We start from the raw sequence: 21,892 nt of genomic DNA, 5'->3' as shown, positions 1-21,892 counted from the left end.
TTTTAGATATCAGTGAAATAAATATCTTTTGTTGGCATCTTTATTTCCTTAAAAGAGTATCCTAGATATACAATGATTATTCAAAATTTAAAGTATGCATTTTTAAAGAGTTTTGTTACATACTGTCAGTATTCTTCAGGAAAATTGATTCAGTTTACCAGCCTGATGTCTTTCTCCCGAGTTTTTATTGAGATACAATTGTTGAGAACATTGCATAGGTTTAAGGTGTACAATATAATGATTTGATATGTGTATGTATTATGAAATGATCACTACAGTAAGTTAACATCCATCATCTCATATGGTTACACATTTTTTTTCCTTGTGATGAGAATTTGTAAATCTGTTTTCTTAGCAATTTTCAAATATACAGTATATAGTTAACTGTAGTCATCGGGTTTTACATTACATCCTCAGAACTTATCTTTTAAGTGGAAGTTTGTACCTTTTGGCTACCTTCACCCAATCCTCACAGTTATCCCCCTCTTTTTAATTTGCAAAAATGTATATCCTTGTTGTGACAGGTATTTTTTTTACCTGAATTCTCAACTTTTTTTATAACTTAATACGAACATGACAAATCTTCTTGTGATGTTCATGACATGACAAAATCATCATCTCCATGTCAAGAATTACAACTTTGCCAGCCACTAAGTCTTCCATGGGTGCTGTGTCCCAATCCAGTTCACCTTCTAATCCTACTAAAAGTAACCACAGTCCTAACTTTTATAATAACCATCTTGTTGTATTTCTTTATATTCCATTACCAAAGTCTACATCCCTGGCTGGACTCTTGTTTTGCCTTTTTTTTTTTTTTTAATATTGTGCTTAATATGTCTTCTGAGTCTCTCTCAATATGTAGTCTTCCTCTTGCCCATCTCTTTCTTTTCTTGACATTTTATCTGTGGAGTTCCCTTAGTCCAGATTTAGCTGTTGAGTTATGATGGGGTTCAACCTTTTTTCTGTTCTTTGATTTTCTTTCATGTGAATTTAGAGGTTTATTTAGATCCAGGTTTGATACCTTTGGCATGGCTATAGGGGATATATCAGGAGGCATGTCATTTGTGGCTGACTCTCTTTTTTTGAGGTGTTCACAGCTATTTGCTCAGTGCCTAGATGCATTAACTCACTGGGCTTGCAAATGGTGGTATTTTAATTTCATGATTTCTCTTTTAGCTGTTGGTTGAACTCTTTCTATAAAGAAACTCTTTTGTCTGTATTTTGTTTAACCAGCAATTTAGTTCATATAAGAAAGCCAGGAAAAATACTTGATTCTTTCTTCCTAGCCAGTTTTCCCAGTGGTGAGCTTGCTTCCTATCATCCTGTGAAAGTGCCTAATTTTTTAAAGTATCATTATGAATGCATGAATATAAATATATTTCACATTTTCTAATCCATCACAGATAATATTTTTTTGAACTTAAAATTTCTCATCTTTGGTCAGAGGGAGGCTTTTCAAGTTATCTCTCGAGTTCTTTTGACGTAACTGTAGTAATCTTTGCTATCTGGTATGAGGAGATATAGCAGATTCATTCCAAAATCTTGTGCTTTGCTTGCCCCAGATGTGAAAAAGCTATTTGTCCAAGAAGTTTTCATTCCTGTGAGTATTGAATGCTGTTGCAAACCATTGTCTGGCATGCTGAGGATATTTGCTACTGGGTTTGTACTGTTTCGAAGTCTTTCCTGTGAATAGAGTTAGGGGATATTTATATATTTTGAAAGATAAAGAACCTTGGGAGTTCATACTGGTGCTTTCAATTTGTATTCAGTGCTAGACAGTTTTTACATAGCTTCTTTTAAATTATGTATGTATCTCCTTTCTTCCACCAGGAGTCCTGGTTTTCAAAGACCCAGGGGATGAGATATGTATGTTCCACAGTTACTTGTGTACTTCATCTTACCAGTCTTGGAATAATGATATTAATACTGCCATCACCAGTACTTACTAGAAAGTTGATTTTTTTCATCTGTTCTCCCCATTCTCACCCACTTTTAAAATACATTGTATTATACTGTAAGCACATATAGCCTTACTACATTCTCAGTTTTGAACACATACTCTCCCCTTTATCTCTGACTTCCGCACGTAGCTATATGTTTTGAGCTCACAACCAATTTGTATATTTTATCTTTCTAGGCATTCTTATTATTGTTATTATTGTTACTGTCTGAAGTTGTTCTCTAAATATTTCAACAAGAGCTCCTGGGAACAATATTGTGAGTGTGTGCATGCTAACAGGAACTTGTGTCCTTTTATTAAACTTTGAAAGTCAGTTTGGCTGGACAGAAAACCCTTGGCTTACATGTGATTTTCTGGAGTTTCCTAAATATGTTGCTTATTTTCTTTTGGCATAAAACTTCAAAGGCTAATAATAAACTCAATTTCTTTACCTCCTTTTACTTGGATATTCAAAGGACTTTTTTCTTTTTCTTTGAAGTGCAGTTATTGCCAGAATATGTCTTCATGTGTGTTCTGGGTCTGTATTCTCAGGTATGCATGTGTGCTGTTTCAATTTGTAATTTCCAGTTACAAAAAATTTCATGCAGTTTTCTTTAAGTATTCTGTTTCTTTGTTCTGACTTTCTTCGTCAGGACTCTTGTGTTGACTCTTCTTTTTCTTTCTTCATCATTAGTCACTTTCTCTTGACTCCTTCTTACGTCTTTTTTTTTTCTTACGTCTTTTTAATTTCATTATGGTTCTAAAGATTTTCCTTTTCTGTTTCTTTTAACTTGATATCTGCTGTATTTATTTACTCTTGTGTTGCTGCTGCTGCTGCTTTAGTCTTCCTGATTTTTTTCTTTCATTTCTAATTTGTTACTGAGTTCTATTCATTTTTGAGTTTTCTAATTCCAATTTATTTTGTCGTTAATGCCTGGTATTATTTTTTAATATCTTTAGCTTGCTTGAAAAGAGATTTCAGGGATGCTTGGGTGGCTCAGTGGTTGAGCGTCTTTCTTTGGCTCAGGTCCTGTGATCCTGAGGTCCTGGGATCAAGTCTTGCATCAGGCTCCCTGATGGGAGCCTGCTTCTCCCTTTGCTTATGTCTCTGCCTTTTTCTCTGTGTCTCTCATGAATACATAAATAAAATCTCAAAAGAAAAAAGATTTCAGTGTTGAGGGAAGTTATCAGTGGGTATATTAGTATATTATGATTGCTGTTCATTCTCTTTTTAGGATAGCACCTATGGGAATTGACCTTGATCCTTTTATGTTACTCATTTTTAGGTGAAATTAGTTTTCCTTCAGGATGGTTGCTTCAGTTAGAGGGCATGGTTCAGAAGTTAGGTGTACCCAGAAGTTAGAAGGACTAATAATTTCACTGAGCTGCCTCTGTTATTATTTGCATGTAGCCTTAAAATATAGGAAGTCTTACTTTCTGGGACTTCTGGCTCTGTCCTGTCTCTCCTACCCAACCAACACCTTCTTCTGTTTCCTTATCTGAAACTTCTCTTCCTTTGTTTTGTTTTGTCTGGACCTTCTCTTCTGTCTTGTTTTGTCTCTGTCTTGCTCAGTTTTGATTATGTGCTTCGTGGAAGTGATCCCTGGCTGGTCTATTAGGAGAGTTTATAAAGGTTGGACAGCATTCACTCCTTTAGATCTACTGTAGACCCATTTGACTCATCAACTGTGAGAATGGACAGAACCCTTCCTGGTTTCATTTGCACTTCTTACACTGACCTGTTGGGCTTTCCTGCTATTCCGGAAGATGAAGTCCAAAACAGGAAGCAGAACAAACACTAAAAAATATAAAGCTCTCTTGTAGTCCTCCTGTTCTCCAGTCCTTTACTGTCTTTTGCTTCCTCTGCTTCTTCCACACATTCACAGACAACATTCAGAGCTTGTGGCTGTGGGTGGTTTTGGGGTTTTACAGAATGCTATGTCCCCATTTGTGTTTTAAACCATTTGTGTGGGGATCCCTGGGTGGCGCAGTGTTTTGGCGCCTGCCTTTGGCCCTGGAGACCCGGGATTGAATCCCACGTCGGGCTCCCGGTGCATGGAGCCTACTTCTCCCTCTGCCTATGTCTCTGCCTCTCTCTCTCTCTCTGTGTGACTATCATAAATAAATAAAAAAAATAAAAAATAAACCATTTGTGTGTTTTGCTTTTACTGTCTACTTGCTCTACTGTTTTTTTAAATGTTGATTTTATTGCAGTATACTGCACATGTCATAAAATGCACTCCATTCAAGTGTATATTTCAGTGTTTTTAGTATATTCACAAGGTTCTACAACTGTCTGATTCCAGAACATTTTCGTTTTGTTTGTTTTTGTGACTGGTTCCGTGTAGTTTACACTCCCATCTTTCTAGAATTTGTTACAACGAATTTGAACTCAAAAGTGTTTCTTACCCCTGACCTAGTCTCTTCTCATGCTGCAGGAGTAATCCTTGTTAACAAGTCCCAGTGTAACACTGTTAACTTTGTATCTGTGCCATTTTTTAATTCAAACTATTTCCCGTAGTGTCAGAAAGGAAGCTTGACCTTCTGTTTTTTTGGTAATTTATGGTTGTTGGTTAGGAGTTGGTGAGTTTTGTTGTTTTCGAGGTGTGAGTCACATGAGCACTTAATTTTATATAGCTACAGTGGCTATCCTAGTATTTTTTTTTTAAAAGATTTTATTTATTTATTCATGAGAGACACGGAGAGAGGGGCAGAGACACAGGCAGAGGGAGAAGCAAGCTCCATGCAGGTAGCCCAATGTGGGACTAGATCCAGGGACTCCAGGATCATGCCCTGGGCCAAAGGCAGGCGCTAAACTGTTGAGCCACCCAGGGGTCCCTATATCCTACTATTTTTCTGATTTTTTTCCATTATTTCTCTGAGAAGCTTGATTTTATATGTCATTCATAGAAAATAGGAGAATATTATACTTAAAAAGACAAAAAGATTAGTCCAAAAAAGTGAAGCTCTTTCCAGCCACAGCTTATTTTGAACACCAGATATTTCTCATTTTGTTCTGTAAATGTAGATTTAAATATTTGAGGATAGAGATAGTAATATACTATGGTATTCTGTGCTTTTATACTTGTTCTGTCTTTTTATTTAGAAATAACTACGTGGTTAAAATTGAGGCAAGTCATGATTGCAAAGCATTTTGCAAATATTAAGATGAAAATGAAGTGAAAAGGAAAAACATGGGCCAGAAAGAAACTAGATAGACATAGTCGCTGCTCGTGGAGCTATTGATTTCCATTTTCTCTAATTATGTTTGGGTAGAACTGGAAGTATAGGGAGGAAAATGTTTAAGTGCCTTCGTATATGGTATCACATAAAATTTTTCTAACAGCCATGTAAGGAAGTCAGGGTGAGTGTTTATTCCTGTTTTATAAAGAAGAAAGTGTAATAGAGAGTGGCTGTGTTAAGATGTCCTGGGCCATTGATATTTTCCTATTCATAAGTAATATGAATCATCTGGATGCCCAGGTGGCTCAGTTGGTTGAGTGTCTGCCTTCAGCTTAGGTCATGATCCCAGGGTCCTGAGATTGAGCCTGGTGTTGGGCTCCTTGCTTAGTGGGGACTCTGCTTCTCTCTCTGTCTGTACCCACTCCCATGCTTTCTCTCCCTCTCAAATAAATAAATAAGATCTTAAAAGATATGTATGTATAATCTTTCATGCTGCTGGATACTTTATGGCACTTTTTTTCATTTGTGTTTACATATAATAGGTATAGTTCATTTATGATTTCCTGTGGTGTGTGCTTTTTTTCCAGGCAAAGGGTGGAGGTTATGAAAGTGAAGATGCCTATCAAAATGCAGAACTAGTTTTCCTGGATATTCACAATATTCATGTTATGAGAGAATCATTACGGAAACTTAAGGAGATTGTGTACCCTAACATTGAGGAGACTCACTGGTTGTCTAACTTGGAATCTACTCACTGGCTCGAACATATTAAGGTTGGGTATATGTTGTTATTTCCTTATATTATTACAGAATTTCACTCAAGGACTTTCTCTGCCTCTTTGTCTATTTTGACATTCTTCTTACAATTGAAGACGAAAGTATCTTTCTGTACATTGAAAGATTGATAACTGCTTTGAAAATTATAAGTACTTCTAAGGTACGTTGCTTAGATGAATTAGTTTCCTATACTTGCATTTGGTTCTTTTTTTTTTTTTCTTGCATTTGGTTCTATTGTGGTTTTTTCTTCCCCTCTCTTTCCTGCCCTGTCTGAATACTGCCCATCCTTCAGACCCCAGTTCAGATATTATCTCTTCTATGAAGTCTTCCTGGATCGCACTCACTTCCATTTTCTCTGCACTTTTCACTTTACTTTCTCTTTCCACCTCATTAGGTACGACCTCGCACTTCATTTAATTACTTTGTGTCAGCTGGTGTATATGCCTAATTCGTGGAAACTTGGACTGGATAATTTATTAGTGTGTTTGGACCCCTCAGGAGCTAGGGCAGTGCTGTCTGTGTGAATAACAGGCACTCGCTAAATCCTTGTTGTGCGCTTTGTGAAGTAGGATGCATTCTGGTCGGGGAAAGGAGGTGAAGTAGTTGAAGGAAGGGTATGAAGGCTAAATGATGTGGGGACTGCCCTGTGAGTACTGATGTGCTCACCCCATTACTGTTGGTTTTGGAGCACCAGACAGTATTGCACTTAGTACAATTACATACATGTTTTCAGATATAGTCTGAATTTCAGTAATACAGCATTCTGAAGTGTAGACTTCTCTAACCACATATGTATTCATATTGTGAAATGCAGGGAAATGAGATTTTTCATGGTAAGGAGCAGACATGTGCTCACATTCGATTCTCTAAAATTCAGACAGAACTGAAGAGAAGGCCAAAATTACCTAATGAGAATTAGAGATTTTTATTACTATTTCTCTTCTAGATGCTGGGAAGCTTGAATGTAGCTGAGTGTACACATTCCTCAGTCAGAGGATGAGTTCCTGTGGCCCATCTGTTGGAGCTAACACTTGATTTGAAACTAACATAAATTGCAGTGTTGGCTTCTTAAATTGCAGGGCATTCCACCAGCACACACCAAGCTTTCTCTCCAAAAAGCTTGCTACAACAGAAACAAGTTTCATGAGGGGTAAGAGATTAGGCTGTGTGTGGACTACCTTCTTCCCCCGTAGTCCTCACACCATCACAGTTTACCTACTCACCTTCCTCAGATCTCCGCTCAAATATCACCTTTTCAGAAAGGCCTTTCCCAGCCACATCTTACAAAGTAGCAGCAACACCAGCAAGGTGTTTTCACTTACTGCCCTCTGGCACACTATATGTTTTCTTACTTATTTGTGTCCTGCTGGCCTCCCCTGAGTAGAATGTACCAGCCCTTTGTTCCATTCACTGTTCTATTTCCAGCACTGAAAGCAGTGTCTGCCACATGGTAACATCTCCAAAAATGTTATAAATGAAGGAGGGAGGGAGAAAGGGAGGGTGACTACTTTGGATAACTCCTTGGTCAGTCCTAACTTTCCAACTGTTCTAATCCTTTAGGCTAGCGATTCATAAATCTCCATATACACTGAATTACACGTGGGAGATTTTTTTTTAAAGATTTTATTTATTTATTCATGAGAAACAGAGAGAGAGGCAGAGACATAGGCAGAGGGAGAAGCAGGCTCTCTGCAGGAGCCTGATGTGTGAGACTTGATCCCGGGACTCCGGGATCACAACCAGAGCCAAAGGTGGATGCTCAGCTGCTGAGCCACTCAGGCGTCCCACAAGTGGGAGATATTTAAAATGGTAAGCTGGAGTAGTGGAGAATGGGGCCCAGACACTTAAAAAAATGCTCACAGGTGTCTCTGATGCATAGTCCAGATTGACATTACTTCCAAGTACCCCATTTCCAGAATATGCCTATAGTTATAGTCAAAAAGAGGTCATCGTGAGATAATGCAAGCCTAGTAGATCTACTTTATTTCATTCTAATCCATGTTTGGGGCCCATAGTGTTCTTTAAGTATGTATGGTAGCCGTTGCAGAGAAGAATGGGCCTGTATTATTCATTTTAAAGGATATTATACTTTTGTGTTTCTTTTTTGGTTATATCTAATTCTGTCCAGTTTTAACTCAAGATCAACTTCAGAAAAGGTAATTATTTTGCAGTATCTCCATATTTTAAAAAAATATTTTAAATACCTTTTAAATTGACAATAGTAATCTATTGACCTGATGAGAATGTTTCACTCATACTGTACAGAAAAGTAGCTTACTCTCTAGCTTTATACTGCTCTTGTTGTGAGCTATGTGACAGATACAAAAACAGTAAAACACATGCCATGGAAGCTATAGAATACTTTGAGATCCAATTTTATTGCTTTCATATTTATTCTAATTTGGTTAACTATTGTTTAAGTAATATGTACGACTTCATTTGGCATATTATTTTTATTAAATAGATGATGTTGAACATTTGAATATTCTTAGAAACATCCCTTTTAAACTTAATCCTTCTTTTCTCGCACTCATACTGTTGATTTTTACAGAACCCAAAGGTACCCTTCATTTTGGCTCTTCTGTTGTGCAGATTAATAGGAGCCTTCATTTATGAGATTTTTCTAGTTCTAAAGGCAAAAGCATTATAGATCTTTTGCCACTTACAAGAATTCCTTTTAGGAAGGGACTGATGTTTTTTCTCCACATGTTATTGAGACAGTCATATGTAATAAAACTTTGTTAATTTTGAAGAAGGAAGCACTTTTTAAAAAATTTCATTTAAAAATCTGTGTTGCAGCTTATTCTTGCAGGGGCTCTTAGGATTGCTGACAAAATAGAGTCCGGAAAGACATCTGTGGTAGTGCACTGTAGTGACGGTTGGGACCGCACGGCTCAGCTGACTTCTCTTGCCATGCTCATGTTGGATGGATACTATCGAAGCATCCGAGGATTTGAAGTCCTTATAGAAAAAGAATGGTTAAGCTTTGGGCATCGATTTCAGCTTGTGAGTAAAGAGCCCGGGCTCCATATATCACCTGCACCCTACATGAGGCATGTGAGAACAATGCCTTTTATTCACTAGATACTCATCGAAAACTACCGCTTTAGACTAAAGGGGTCAACTTTTAGAGAGAACTTTCTTGTTAGTTGTGGGAAGTGTTAGGATGTCCTCTCATGGCTGTGCAATCTGGCCAGGGCTGTTTGTTGAGTGCCTGGCTCCGTGTCTTCTGTGATCATCGCCAGGGAAACATCAGATACCAGTCCTTGATTTGCAGAGGTGTCTCTATTTCAAATGCAGATTAGCAGGAATGGTTTCAGAATTACAGGGCATTTCCAATCTTGACGTAAAGAAAGCCAAGAATGGTTTAATTATTATTCTTAATTTAAGAATACTTCAAAGTAGCAGCGCTCACATGGAAACAGGGTCTTAAAATAAAAATCAGTCTGGGACCAAAAGAAGGATCAGAGAAAAAAAAAGAAAAATTTAACTCAGAGTTGGGAATAAACAGCTTTTTGATGATCCTTCTTAAAGTACTAACACTGTAGTGAGCATCCATATGGAGAGTGTTGCAGGTAGTTTTATGGAAATGACAAATTTTTGTGCCCTCCATATAACTCAGAATTTATTTTGATGTTGTCATTGGTCTCATTCTGAGTTGGCAGGACTGGAGATCCAGGCATTCATTGTTAAATGTCTTCTGTGGTGTCCCCATGAAATGATATTTAGTTTCTTCGTTAATACCTCCAGAAACCAGCAGCTAGTCTCTTCCTCAGGCTTTCCAGTCTCACTTCAGAAAATCTACTTACTAGAAAGTTCTTTCTCATAATGAACTAAAATTTCCTTCCCATTTCCCCTTTGAAGACAAGAACAAATATGACTACTTATCCAAATAAGATAGCCCTTCAAAAATTTTGGAAGTAAGTATCTGCCCATGTCATGCATAAACTTAAGTTCTTCTGGCTAAGCATTCATTTTCCTCAGTATTTTCCCATCTTAATCCCCTCTTCACCCTAGTTGTCCTCTGGACTTTTCTTTGGTCATGCCTTTTTTCTAGTGTGATACCCAGAACTAATCACAGTTCCTAAAGTAGAGGAATGGGGTTATTATGTCCCTCTGAAATGATACCAAGCTTTCAAATTTCCTTTTTTGTTTCACTGTACTTTGGATTCGTGTATTCATTCAAGTGATCTTTAGCTGTGTTTCTCCTAAACACGAAATCTGCAATCAGAAAACTTGAGAACAGTAACTGTGTAGGCCCTGGTGCTCATGTGGTGCTCATCTGTGCTAGTTGTAATCATAGAATTGAATAAGGAATAGGAATATTTTCCCAAAAAGGAGGAACAGAGTGATCAAAAGTCTAGATGGGATTGACCTTGGCAAGAGTAGAGTTGAGGGAGGGGCAGCGTTAGAGAATCACGAAGGGAAGAGTTAGATAGTCAGAAGCGTTGAAGCCACTGAGAGTGTGCATGCTCTTGGCAGCATTGTCCTAGATTTGCTGAAAGACTTTCTGAAAGGTGTTTATCCAGATGCTGACTCTAATGTTAACCATTATTATTCTGTGGTTACCAGAGTATACCAGCAGTGTTTATAAGTACAGAAGACCCTTGCATAATGCACAATACGAGGGGGTTCGGGATGTAGTCAAAAATCCACATGTAACTGTTGACTTCTCTCCAGAACTTAACTCCATATATAGCCTATGATTGACGGAAGCCTTACCGAAAAGATAATTTACACACATTTTATATGTTGTATTTATTATATACTGTATTATTATTAAAAAGTAAGCTAGAGAAAAGGAAATGTTACTAAGAAAATCATAAGGAAGAGAAAATACATTTACATTTCTGTAAAAATTCCATATGTAAATGAACTCGCAGAGTACAACCCCTGTTGTTCAAGAGCTAACTGTTAACTTGAAAGAAACAGACATTTAAAGGTAGTCTGCTCTTTTGAACTTGAACCATTAAATAAAATTGGGCATCTGGAGTATCTTTTCAGATGGCTCACGTTTTTCAGTTCTTGCTAAAATACACTTACCATGAAAAAAATTACCAAAACCCTCTAAGTTTTAGTCATCCAGAGCTGGACATGTTCACGTAAATGTGGCCAAAATAATAAATATTAAAAACTGTTGGAAGTTGCTATGGATTCCTAAATTGCTACCTCTGGTTACCTACTGCATTTTTTCCCCTCTAGTTTATCTGAACACAGAATTTGCAGTTGAAGGACAGTTGGTCAAGAGGGTACATTCACTTGGTTAATGTAGAGTAATGAGTCTCCAACTTGTAGATTTCAGGACCTCTTTCCATTCTTAACAATTATTGATAACCCCAAGAACTTTGTTTATATGGTGTATATCTACCAATATTTACCATATTAGACGTCAAATTAAAAAATGTTTATTAATAATAAATCTCTCTTAGTCTGTTTGGGTTCCTGTAACATAATACCATAAACTGGGTGGTTTGTAAAATTTCAACAGAAATTTATTTCTCACAGTTTTTAAGGCTGGAAATCCAAGATCAGGTTGCTAGCATAGTCTGATTCTTGGAAGGTCCTAGATTTTGGATTGTGGATTGTCAACCTCTTGCTGTGTCCTCATGTGGTGAAGAGAGCTAGGGAGCATCTGTGGGGTCTTTTTTTTTTTTTTTGTGGGGTCTTTTGATAAGAGCACTAATACCATTTATTATTAGAGGCTTCTGCCCTCATGACTAGCAGCTCCCCGGTGATGACTCCTGCCATTACATTTGGCATTAGGATTTCAACATGAATTTTGGGGGGCGGGGGGCACAAACACTCAGACCATAGTACTACTATACGTTAACCTAAATAACATTTTAAAGAAAACTGTATTTTCCAAAACAACAGAAGCTTAATGTGAAGAGTGGCGCCGTTTTAGAATTTTGTGCAAATTTCTTTCATGTCTGGTTTATTAGAAGATTGCTAAAATTCACAACTACTTCTGCATTCGGTTTACTGCAATGTGCACCATTGTTTGAAGGAAATGAGGAAAATCTGACCACACACAGATAAGCAGGTTAAAAATCAGAGTGTGTCTTAATAGCTTTCTCAGGGAATTATGGATATTCGTTCATACTTGGCCAAAATTTAGCAAATGCTAATTTCTTTGAGGTTACTTGTAATGTGGAATCCAAAACTAAATTGATAGGTTTTTCATTGTTTGTTCCATTAAATTCCATTGGTCTGCCTTGTGCTTTGAATAGAACTTTTACCCATGTATGATTCTGTAGCATCATGTATTGGTTATTTAGAAAATACTGGCTTTACTGATTTACACAGCTCTTCCAGTGTTAATGTATTTCATTGTTTACTATCATTAATATCTCACTGGTTAGTACCACCATTGATATCAGAAAGTCTGTTATGAAGTTTATGCCAGGTGGTTTTCCAGAAATCTAATTTGCACTCAAAACTTGAATTTCACCATTGTTTTTCTTGAAATGACACATTCACTTTGTACATTTTCAAAAAAATGTCTGCAAGACATTCAGGTCTTAATAACCATAGTTCTTTCAAGTAAAAATGATGATCCATGAACAAGTGGTGTTTTTTACCATCAACTTAAGTTTTGCAGCAGAAGAACATGATGAGTGTTTCCCAGTTTGTGACACAGGATATTAAAAAAAAAAAAAAAAAAAAAAGCTGTCCTTAAGGGGAGAGATTTAGTAGGATTAATTTTTATTTCATCAAGGAAACTGGCTCCCTCCCTTTCATTTAACTGCAACTCTGTGTCAAGGCGGAACATGACACTACCAGTGTAGCTTGATTCCAGGGCCTGGCTTGATTTCTCCTAAGGAACCTAGAGTTTTCTCCTTTGTCACTTTTGCACCATTGGTGTAAATGTCAGTGCATGGAAAAAGGCAAGTAACATCTTAGTATTATTATGACAGTAGTTTTGACATCACAATCCCCCCCACTCCTTCCTGGCCTCTGGAAATTTACAGACCATACTTTTAGAATCACTGCTTTGGAGTGTGGAGGGTCTGTGTCAGTCATCTGGGGCAAAGATCCTTAGAAGAAAAAACTGAGAAAGGAGGTGAGTACATGCTTGGAGGGCAGATGTGAAGCATTCTTTAAAGGTTTTCTAGAGTTTGTGCTAATGTGATTCTTTTCAATAAAGACAGATGAGCTAAGATAAGATACAGCAGATCCCCCACACGTCCTGGCCAAGGTGTGATTCCTGAGGCTGTTGGACAAGTAACTGTTAATATTTAGGGAATATTAAATCTCTGCAACAGAAATCTGGGTTTTGAGGTCTGAGTGCTCCTGTCTTCCACTATCAACCTTTTAAGATCTGGGTTCCATTTTTTAAACAAAATGGTAATTCCCATTACGAGCATCCCATGTCAGAAAACAATCTGGCAGTTTGTACCTCACACTGGTAACAGAGACCTCTGCTTGGTAAGGCTATGAGTGATTTCTATTTTCCTTGCTGTCCTCTCTTCAAAAGACTTTTGAACCTTAAAAAATATTGCAAGATATTACTTTTATTGGAAAAGAAAATTACTTCCATTAAAAAGAAAACTCCCACCAAGCTCATATAGTATTTCACTCTTTCTGCTTCAGAGACTTGGCCATGGAGATAAGAACCATGCAGATGCAGACAGATCACCTGTTTTTCTTCAGTTTATTGACTGTGTCTGGCAAATGACAAGACAGGTAACTTATCTAGGATAATCATTTTTACATTTTTCTTTTAAGCCATCTGGAGTTGGGAGGTTCGGTCAGTGCTTATCCTACATTTCATGTAAAATGGAAATTCTTGGAAGATTTCTCGGTAATAGAACTATTACGTGTTATTATATTATGTAAATTATAGAAATGAAAAGGTATTGCTCAGAGATCATAGTAAACACTTGACAGTTTGACCCATTAGCATTTCAACCAGTGGCATTAATAATAACGCAAGAGATTTCCTCCTTCATTTTGGACAAGTAGTTAAATAATGACAGTATATTTACCTGGTCACTCATCTATACATTGCTAAGAAAGATAGAAAGATAGGTTTACATGGGAATTATGGTTAGGTAGGTATGCAGTAGGTTCAGTTGTGTTTTTGGTATGGAGAAATTGTTTTTTAGATCTTCAATCAACTTTCTAACAAATCGATGGAAATATTAATGGTAATGGATTTTAGTCTTTTGGAAAAGTATCAGATACTGAGAAACAATCTGGCAGTTTGGATCATTTCAGTTGTGAGGCAAAGGGTTAGTGTCTTAAAAATATTTAACTCTACCCAGGAAAAACATCTCAGACCTTCACTACAGCTCATTGGTATATCAGCTAATTATTTACCCAGGAGTTTATTAGACCTCACAACTGGGAGTCCGGTTTGTTGTAGTTAGACCGCCACATGAATATAAAATGGGGCATTTGGTGGCTCTGCTTTGCTTTAGGATTACACTTTAACTTCAAGAAAATGCTGTTATTTCATTAAAAGAAAGCGAATGGGGACGCCTGGGTGGCTCAGCGGTTTAGCGCCTGCCTTTGGCCCAGGGCGTGATCCTGGAGACCCGGGATCGAGTCCCAAGATCAAGTCCCGCATTGGGCTCCCTGCATGGAGCCTGCTTTTCCCTCTGCCTATGTCTCTGCCTCTCTCTCTCTCCGTCTCTCTCATGAATAAATAAACTCTTAAAGCGAACGGTGATCTTCAGGTGAAACACACCAATTATATAAGCATTTTCCCCGTAAGCATATCAATTTGGGTGGATTATTTTGAAAGCTCCTGAGTCAAATGCAGTGTTGTAGATACATCTACAGAATGAAGAGGCTGGTATTTTAACGTATATACTGCAAATGTGTATGACAGTTTAATTTTTGTTCTGTAAAAGGCCCTTGGTGTGTTGGAGGGAGGGGAGATGCTACATAGTTTGATGATGTTCACTACTTCTTGGACTAGGTTTGAATTTTTCCTTTGGAATTGCTTTTGAGGTAGTATAGCAGCTCTACAAATCCTTGCCAATCCAGTTTTGGGGGTTTGACCAAAAACAAGAAGACCCACTATTGGCCATTCCTGTATTTGAGTTTTAAATGTTTGACTCTTGGCAAAAATTAAAAATGCCGTATAAAAAGGCTGGAGAAGCTGTTTGAAATTGACACCACTGATGGCTGACTATCCTGTTCTCTGACAGGAATGGTTTCAAGGGGCAACATGTGTGAATGTATTAGTTCATTTCTAACATGTGCCAGTTGTTTGCATAGAAGAGTACATGATAAATATCTTTCTTCCTTATGTTTATTGACAATCATCATTTTTATAAATAATTGAACTTTTGTGCAGACTTAAGTAGCACATTTGTCAAAATGACACCAATTATGTTGTGATTAGCCAGATTCTACTAGTCCCCTACCCTAGCCCCATCCCCATCCCCTCACTAGTCCCCTATCCTCAGCCCCATCCCCATCCCCACCTCCTGGGTCAGGAAGCAGTTGATGAAGGGCCCTTCCGACTTACTTACTTTCTACTTTCTTCTTTCTTTCTCTCTCTTTCTTTGTTTCTTTGTTTCTTTCTCTTCCTTCCTTCCTTCCTTCCTTCCTTCCTTCCTTCCTTCCTTCCTTCCTTCCTTTCCTCCTTCCTTTCCTTCCTTTCCTTTCCTCTTTCCTTTCTTTTCTTTCTTTCGTTTTTAAAAGATTATTTATTTATTTATTCAGAGAGAGATAGAGAGAGGCAGAGACACAGGCAGAGGGAGAAGCAGGCTCCATGCAGAGAGCCCGACGCGGGACTCGATCCTGGGTCTCCAGGATCACAACCCGGGCTGAAGGCAGCACTAAACTGCTGCGCCACCGGGGCTGCCCGCCCTTCCGATTTCAAACACGTGAGGAGAAAATGTTCCTCTTCTGCTCAGAGCAGTTCCTGCTGTGCTCCTATTGTTTTGTGGGAGCACATGTCCGCTGTCAAATCTCTCTTCTCTTCTAATGACTGAGCATGTGGTTTTGCCAAAAAGACGAAAAACTAATCACAAGCTTAGCTCCTTGGGATGGCTGTTTAATGAGTTTAGAGTGCATTCACAGTTGGCTAATGCGGTTATTAAGAGTGTAACAGTACAGGAAACAGGATTTATTTTGTAAATGAATGAATGGTATTTGACCAAATATCTTACAGGTAATTGGCTTTTTGTTGGCATGTGCTGGATCACCTGCTTCAGCTTAGAAGCCACAAAAGTTTCGATTCAAGGCAGGCTAGTAACCCTTCATTGTTCAATAAATACCTTGCTTATAATTTTTGGAAACGTCAAGGCAGAGTTGCTTTCATTCCTATCCCATTTTCATGGCTCAGGCTGTTTTCTTGTACTACTGGGTAGGGATCATTCTAAGAAAAACTTGGAACCAATATATATTCCCCAAATCTGCAATCTAAATATTCACAGTTCTTTTTCACAGTCCTGGAATCAGTACAATTTTCATGGAGACTTTCAAATAATTTTGAAGTATTAGATGCATATACTAACCCTTTCCCTTCCTGGGACCTGTCATCCTTCCTTGATAAGCCCCCCACATTGATTGTTTATGTAATATTAAGATATCCAGTCAAGCTCTTGTCCTAGGTTAAAGAGAAAATGATTTTTTGTTTGTTTGTTTGTTACAAGGAGGCTGCCAAAGTACTGGATTATAGGATACTCTGGTTTGAGTGCTTGGCTTTTAAATGATCTGCACATCTCCTTGGATCTTTATTTTTGTATGTTGCTGACATTTTCTGGAGGCATTGATATTTTTTGTGTAATTCCTAATAACAAAACTATGTTGCTGAAAATTTAAAGAAAATCTTCTTATATTGTTTATGGTCATCTTTGGCAAAGAAAAGCTCAGAGTTCCAGAATTTCCAACTTCAAAATGTATCACTCTTCAAGTTTGGTACTAACAGATACAGGAGATACAGAAATACCAAGGTCACACCATTCACACTCTTGTTGCACAAGAAAAGGATATTTGGGGAGAAATCTCAGAAGAGTGATAGAGTGACTTTCGAGCAGAGAACGAAGTGGATGATGCCATTATGGCTTAGAAATAGTTTTGAATATTGTTTAACCCAGTTTTAAGAAGTATAATGAAGGACCTACCCATATATGGATGAACATGCTTGGAAAAGTGTCCTAATAATTTTGTGTGTTTGTGGTATTCAATTTGCAGTTTCCTACAGCATTTGAATTCAATGAATATTTTCTCATTACCATTTTGGACCATCTCTACAGCTGCTTATTTGGAACATTTCTGTGTAACAGTGAACATCAGAGAGGAAAAGAGGTAAAATATGTGCTGTGACCCTCCCCCTTCTACTCCCCACATGTGTCATGTTCCCACGAGGCTGCATTCTTAGATAGATTTCAACTGATTGTTTCTTTTGGATGATTTCTTTGGTCAAATTTTATTGCCACATACTGTAGTATTATTACTTCTTTCCACACACCTGAGCCTGATTTGTTTTCAAGTAGCTCTGTTGTGAGGCTGAAGGTGGCAGCTAGCTGTCCGGTGAGTTTGTGGGTGAAAAGTAGTGTCTGCTCAAGAGAACTGAGGTATTTGTAATCTTAAGAGCACCAATGTTATTCGTCAGGCCTTGCAGGATGGAAATCCTTCAAATCACATGCAGAAAAATGTAGTTAGCAAAATATACACGTATGAATGGACAGCTCAGATCCCCAAATACCTTCTGCATACATAGGAGCCATTTTAATTTTTTTTTAATTTGTAAAATAATACTGTAAAACATCCAAACATTAACAAGATACTATGTAGAAAGTTACCATTTCCTTGCTTCACCAGTGAGATCATTGGTAAGTGGTTGGTATTATTTAAAAGAAACTTATAGGGATTACATTTCAAGTTTTACTCCTGACCTCAAAGTATCTCTATCCTATATGTATGAAATTCCAAATCATCTTGATTTGGTGTCTCCCTCTGCATCAGTTTTCATTCTGAAAATGTGATTATCAACTACTTTATTCTTGCTGTTCTGTTAAAGCATTATGGCAGGGAGTGGAGCCAGGCTGCCCCGGTTGAAATCTTGGATCTATCTCTTCTTGTGTAACCTTAGGCAAGTTCATTCCTGCTTTGGTAAATTAGGAAAAATAGTACTTACTATTGTGTGGTTAAATAAAACACTAAGGTAACTGCCATGTAGTAGACTGTAAGTTCCTTGAAGGCAGGTATTAAAACATTTTATTTTAAAAGATTGTATCTAGTTAAGCACAGGAGAGGTGGGGAGGGGCAGAGGGAGAAGCAGAGAGCCTGACATGGGGCTGATCCCAGGACCCTGAGATCTTGACCTGAGCTGAAGGCAGACTCTTAACCAAGCCACCCAGGCGTCCCTTAAAAATGTTAATATACTGTATCTCCAGTGGCTAGCATGCAGTCAGTATTCCTATGCATAGGAGGCATTTAAGAACTTACTGAATTATTAGATAACTAAAAGTACCTAAATTCCAAAGATACTTTTAATCTTTTGAGAGCCTTGAATACGATTTAACTGTATCTTGATTTTAAGAAACTTTTGCTGAGCTATAATTTGCAGTCCATAAAATTTTAAGTGTATGATTTAGTAGTTTTCAGTTTCTCTAGAGTCGTACAGCTATCACCACTACTAACTTGGGAACACTGAGAAGTACCCAATCACTTCTCCTGGTCCCTTGGCAATCACTGATGTCTGGGTTTGGTTCTCCTACATTTGTCCTATAGATGGAATTATTCAGGATGAGGCCTTTGTGTCTGGCTTCTTGCACTTAGCCTGTTTCCAAGTTTCTGTAATATGTATCAGGATTATTCCATTATATAAACATACCACCTTGTATCCGTTTATCAGTTGATGGACTTGTGGGTTGTTTCTTCCTTTTGGCTCTTATGAATCATGGTGATTTGAACATCTGTGTACAAGTTTTTGTGTGCATATGTTTCTGTTCTCTTGGTATATATACCTGAGTGTAATTGCTGGATGGGAACTTGATTAAGTTTTTAATGAAATGCACTATTTTCTAGTACTCTCTTATTTTAATGAAAGTGAGGCTGTCACTGAAGTGTCCATGTCCTCTCCCTCTAAAGAGATTTTAATAATCAAAAATACTTATGTTTCCTTCATACAGAATCTTCCTAAAAGGACTGTGTCACTGTGGTCTTATATAAATAGCCAGCTGGAAGACTTCACCAATCCTCTCTATGGGAGCTATTCCAATCACGTCCTGTATCCGGTAGCCAGCATGCGCCACCTAGAGCTCTGGGTGGGGTATTACGTCAGGTGGAATCCGCGGATGAAACCCCAGGTACGCATGCTCACCAGTATACAGTGGGAGTGTTCATCCATGCAGTTTTATATCAGTTAGGTTCACCCCCTTAAAGCAACTAGAAAAATTAGGTATACTTAAGATTTTTTTCTGTTAATGGTTAGAATTGTCTAGTAGAAAAAAGCACTACACGGGGAATCAATATACTTGATTCTTACTGATTTTGCTTGTCGGTCTTAGGTGAATCACTTGTCTTTTCCTCTCTTCTTGGAAAGATGAATGTGGTCGATTTGAGAACTTCTACAAGCCATTTTAATAGTTTGAAGAAATAGCTGTAAGAAAATTAAAAGCCAGACAAGATTCTAGTCCATTTTGACATATGTCTCGTAATGTGTAGTACTTAGAACTGTTTAAAAGACTAAAAATCTGCAAGTAAATGATAGGCAATCTTTGAGTTTGGGCTTTTAGATTGTCTTAGTTGTTTGTTGTATTTAAGTACCAGCTTCAGGGTGTGTTTGTGGGAAGGCTATTGAAAGAACAGTGTTGTCAGCAGAGTCCAGTTAATTCTCACCGATGTGCTGGAAAGGCTTGGTCCCCGTAGCTGGTGACCATTTAGGAAAGAACTATATGCTAGGATTACTGGACTTTGGGTCTGTTTAGGATTGCCTAGTTGAATGACATCATGGTGTTCTGCTCTTGTAGGAGCCCATTCACAACAGATATAAAGAACTTCTTGCTAAACGAGCAGAGCTTCAGAAAAAAGTAGAGGAGCTGCAGAGAGAAATTTCCAACCGATCAACCTCATCCTCTGAGAGAGCCAGTTCTCCTGCACAGTGTGTCACTCCTGTCCAAACCGTTGTGTGAAAGGACCGTACGAGGGGGTCCAGCGTTGCCATGAACTCTGGATTATAATGGCAGCTTTAGGAGTTACACAGTCTTCCTAAGTTAGAACCCACCCATGGGAGAAATTAAGTTGCTTTATTTATTTTAAATCTCTCTAGGATGGGTTTAGAACTGTAGCAGTGCAGGTGGTTTATGTGAAATAACCCCGTAATTATATGATTATGACACTAATCTTTTGGAATTTAAAGTGGATCTGAGAAAGTCACCCAAAGAATATGAAGATGCTTCAATACCAGACCTACAATGGGAACAAGTTTCTGAATTTAAAATCAAAGTACAGACCACTTCAGAAACATACCTCTTGATGGAAGAGAACTCACTGTACAAAGGGAAGGAGCATCAGTTATCATGGCGCACCAGCGCTGCAGTTCCGTGGCATTATATACATTGAACCTCCATGTCATGAAAAAAGCTCAGAATCATTTGATACTCCTTCCCCCATCATGGGTTTTTCTATTCTGGTGTAAAGTGATTTACTTTGATCACCTTTCTGCAGCACACACTCTTCATATATGATATGGCAAAGTCTTAAGGATATTGTGGTGTAGTTAGTAGTTGAAAATTGTTGTCATTACTGGCATACGTATTTAGGATGTAGTAGATAGCGGTTCCAAACTGATGCCTTAAAGATTTTCTTGGGGGCAGGGGAGCAGGGTTGAGAGGAGGAATTGGTAGCCGTCCTGGATTTCAAAGAATTCTACACCCTTCAGATTAGTTTCCATAGGCCCAATTACTAGAAACAATGAAACACATTTTACAAATTCATTATTATCTTACTCTGTTGCATTTATGTTTTGTGTGTGTGTCTGAACTCAGAAGTTAATTAGTTTTGAGGAAATATTTTAAAATAAGTTTACTAGGTTTCACTTTTTTTCTGAAGTCTGTATACATAGCTTATGGGTGAGAAATACTATGCTCAAATTTTACATGAAATATTTTACTACTACTTTACTTTGCAAATTCTGTAATTCCACTGAAAGATGAAGTCTACCAAAGAACTTACTGCATGTGCACATGTATTACAATCTCAATGCCAGTAAAGGAAATACTGCTTCACTGTTCGCCCGCCAGTAACAGTTCAGTGCTGGTATCATTTGAGTCCCTGGTATCCTAAGAGCCATATGTTATGTACTGTAACAAAGGAGCTTCTTGTCCCTTGGGTCTTTAATTAAAAGGAAATTTCAACCAACTTTTAAACTTGTCCTTATCCTAAGTTGTTTGCCTTAAGAAATGTTATTTGGAAAGTTCTTGAAGAAACGGGGTAGCTTATTAGAACCTGCTCCAAATTGAAATGTTCAGTTTCAACCCATTTTGCTTCTAATACCCAAATCAAACAGTACTCAAAAATGCAGTATTCTGTGTCTGGACCTTAGTCCTATTCTCGGGTTTTGTGGTGAGGAACTATAATTTCTCTTAGTACATCCAATATTAGCAAAATTAGTATGATTTGGTCTGTGATAATTCGTTACAAGAAAATTAATAATGGTATTTAAATAGCCAACCTATCCATTGAAGCTAAGTTTTCTATTCCAAATATTTTACAAATCCATTCTTTCTTGTCCATTCTACCATTTTCCTCATTTAAGCCTTTATCATCTTGGTCTGATGCCACATAGAAGAATTTATATGACTGATGAGCTCAACTATTTCAACCTTCCAGTCTCTGTACCCTCACATCCACTTTAAATTCCAAAGGCCAGAGCAATCTAAATGCAAATCTAACACCATTTTAAGACTTTCCAGGGGTTTCCTTTCACATTCTGCGGGAGTCTCCAAAGTGGAGTGCATTTAAGATAATCCACTGGTGGTAACGTCAGGATCCTGATGGCATGAGACATTCCTCTTTCGTCCCCCT

The 21,892-nt window shown here is 37.8% G+C and overlaps 1 protein-coding gene across 8 annotated transcripts in view; it reads left to right on the top strand.

Annotated features, from left to right (window-relative positions):
• Positions 1-21,226, top strand: part of MTMR2 (myotubularin related protein 2) — a 120,098-nt gene extending 98,872 nt beyond the window's left edge. For 7 of the 8 annotated variants that reach the window (XM_055320608.1, XM_055320607.1, XM_055320604.1 and 4 more), the window contains 6 exons: positions 5,710-5,895; positions 8,699-8,905; positions 13,493-13,585; positions 17,054-17,167; positions 18,997-19,173; positions 19,837-21,226. In XM_055320608.1, coding sequence (XP_055176583.1) covers positions 5,710-5,895; positions 8,699-8,905; positions 13,493-13,585; positions 17,054-17,167; positions 18,997-19,173; positions 19,837-19,998 — 939 coding nt within the window. In that variant the 3' untranslated portion in view covers positions 19,999-21,226. The remainder of the gene's footprint in view (positions 1-5,709; positions 5,896-8,698; positions 8,906-13,492; positions 13,586-17,053; positions 17,168-18,996; positions 19,174-19,836) is intronic. The other variant, XM_055320602.1, reaches the window with a different exon arrangement.
• The last annotated feature ends 666 nt before the right edge of the window (positions 21,227-21,892 follow it).

This window comes from Nyctereutes procyonoides, unplaced genomic scaffold (assembly GCF_905146905.1).
Source record: "Nyctereutes procyonoides isolate TBG_1078 unplaced genomic scaffold, NYPRO_anot_genome, whole genome shotgun sequence".
In the NCBI taxonomy this organism is placed as follows: Eukaryota; Metazoa; Chordata; class Mammalia; order Carnivora; family Canidae; genus Nyctereutes; species Nyctereutes procyonoides.
Note: the sequence above shows the minus strand (reverse complement) of the source record. Positions and strands in the feature narration are given on the sequence as shown.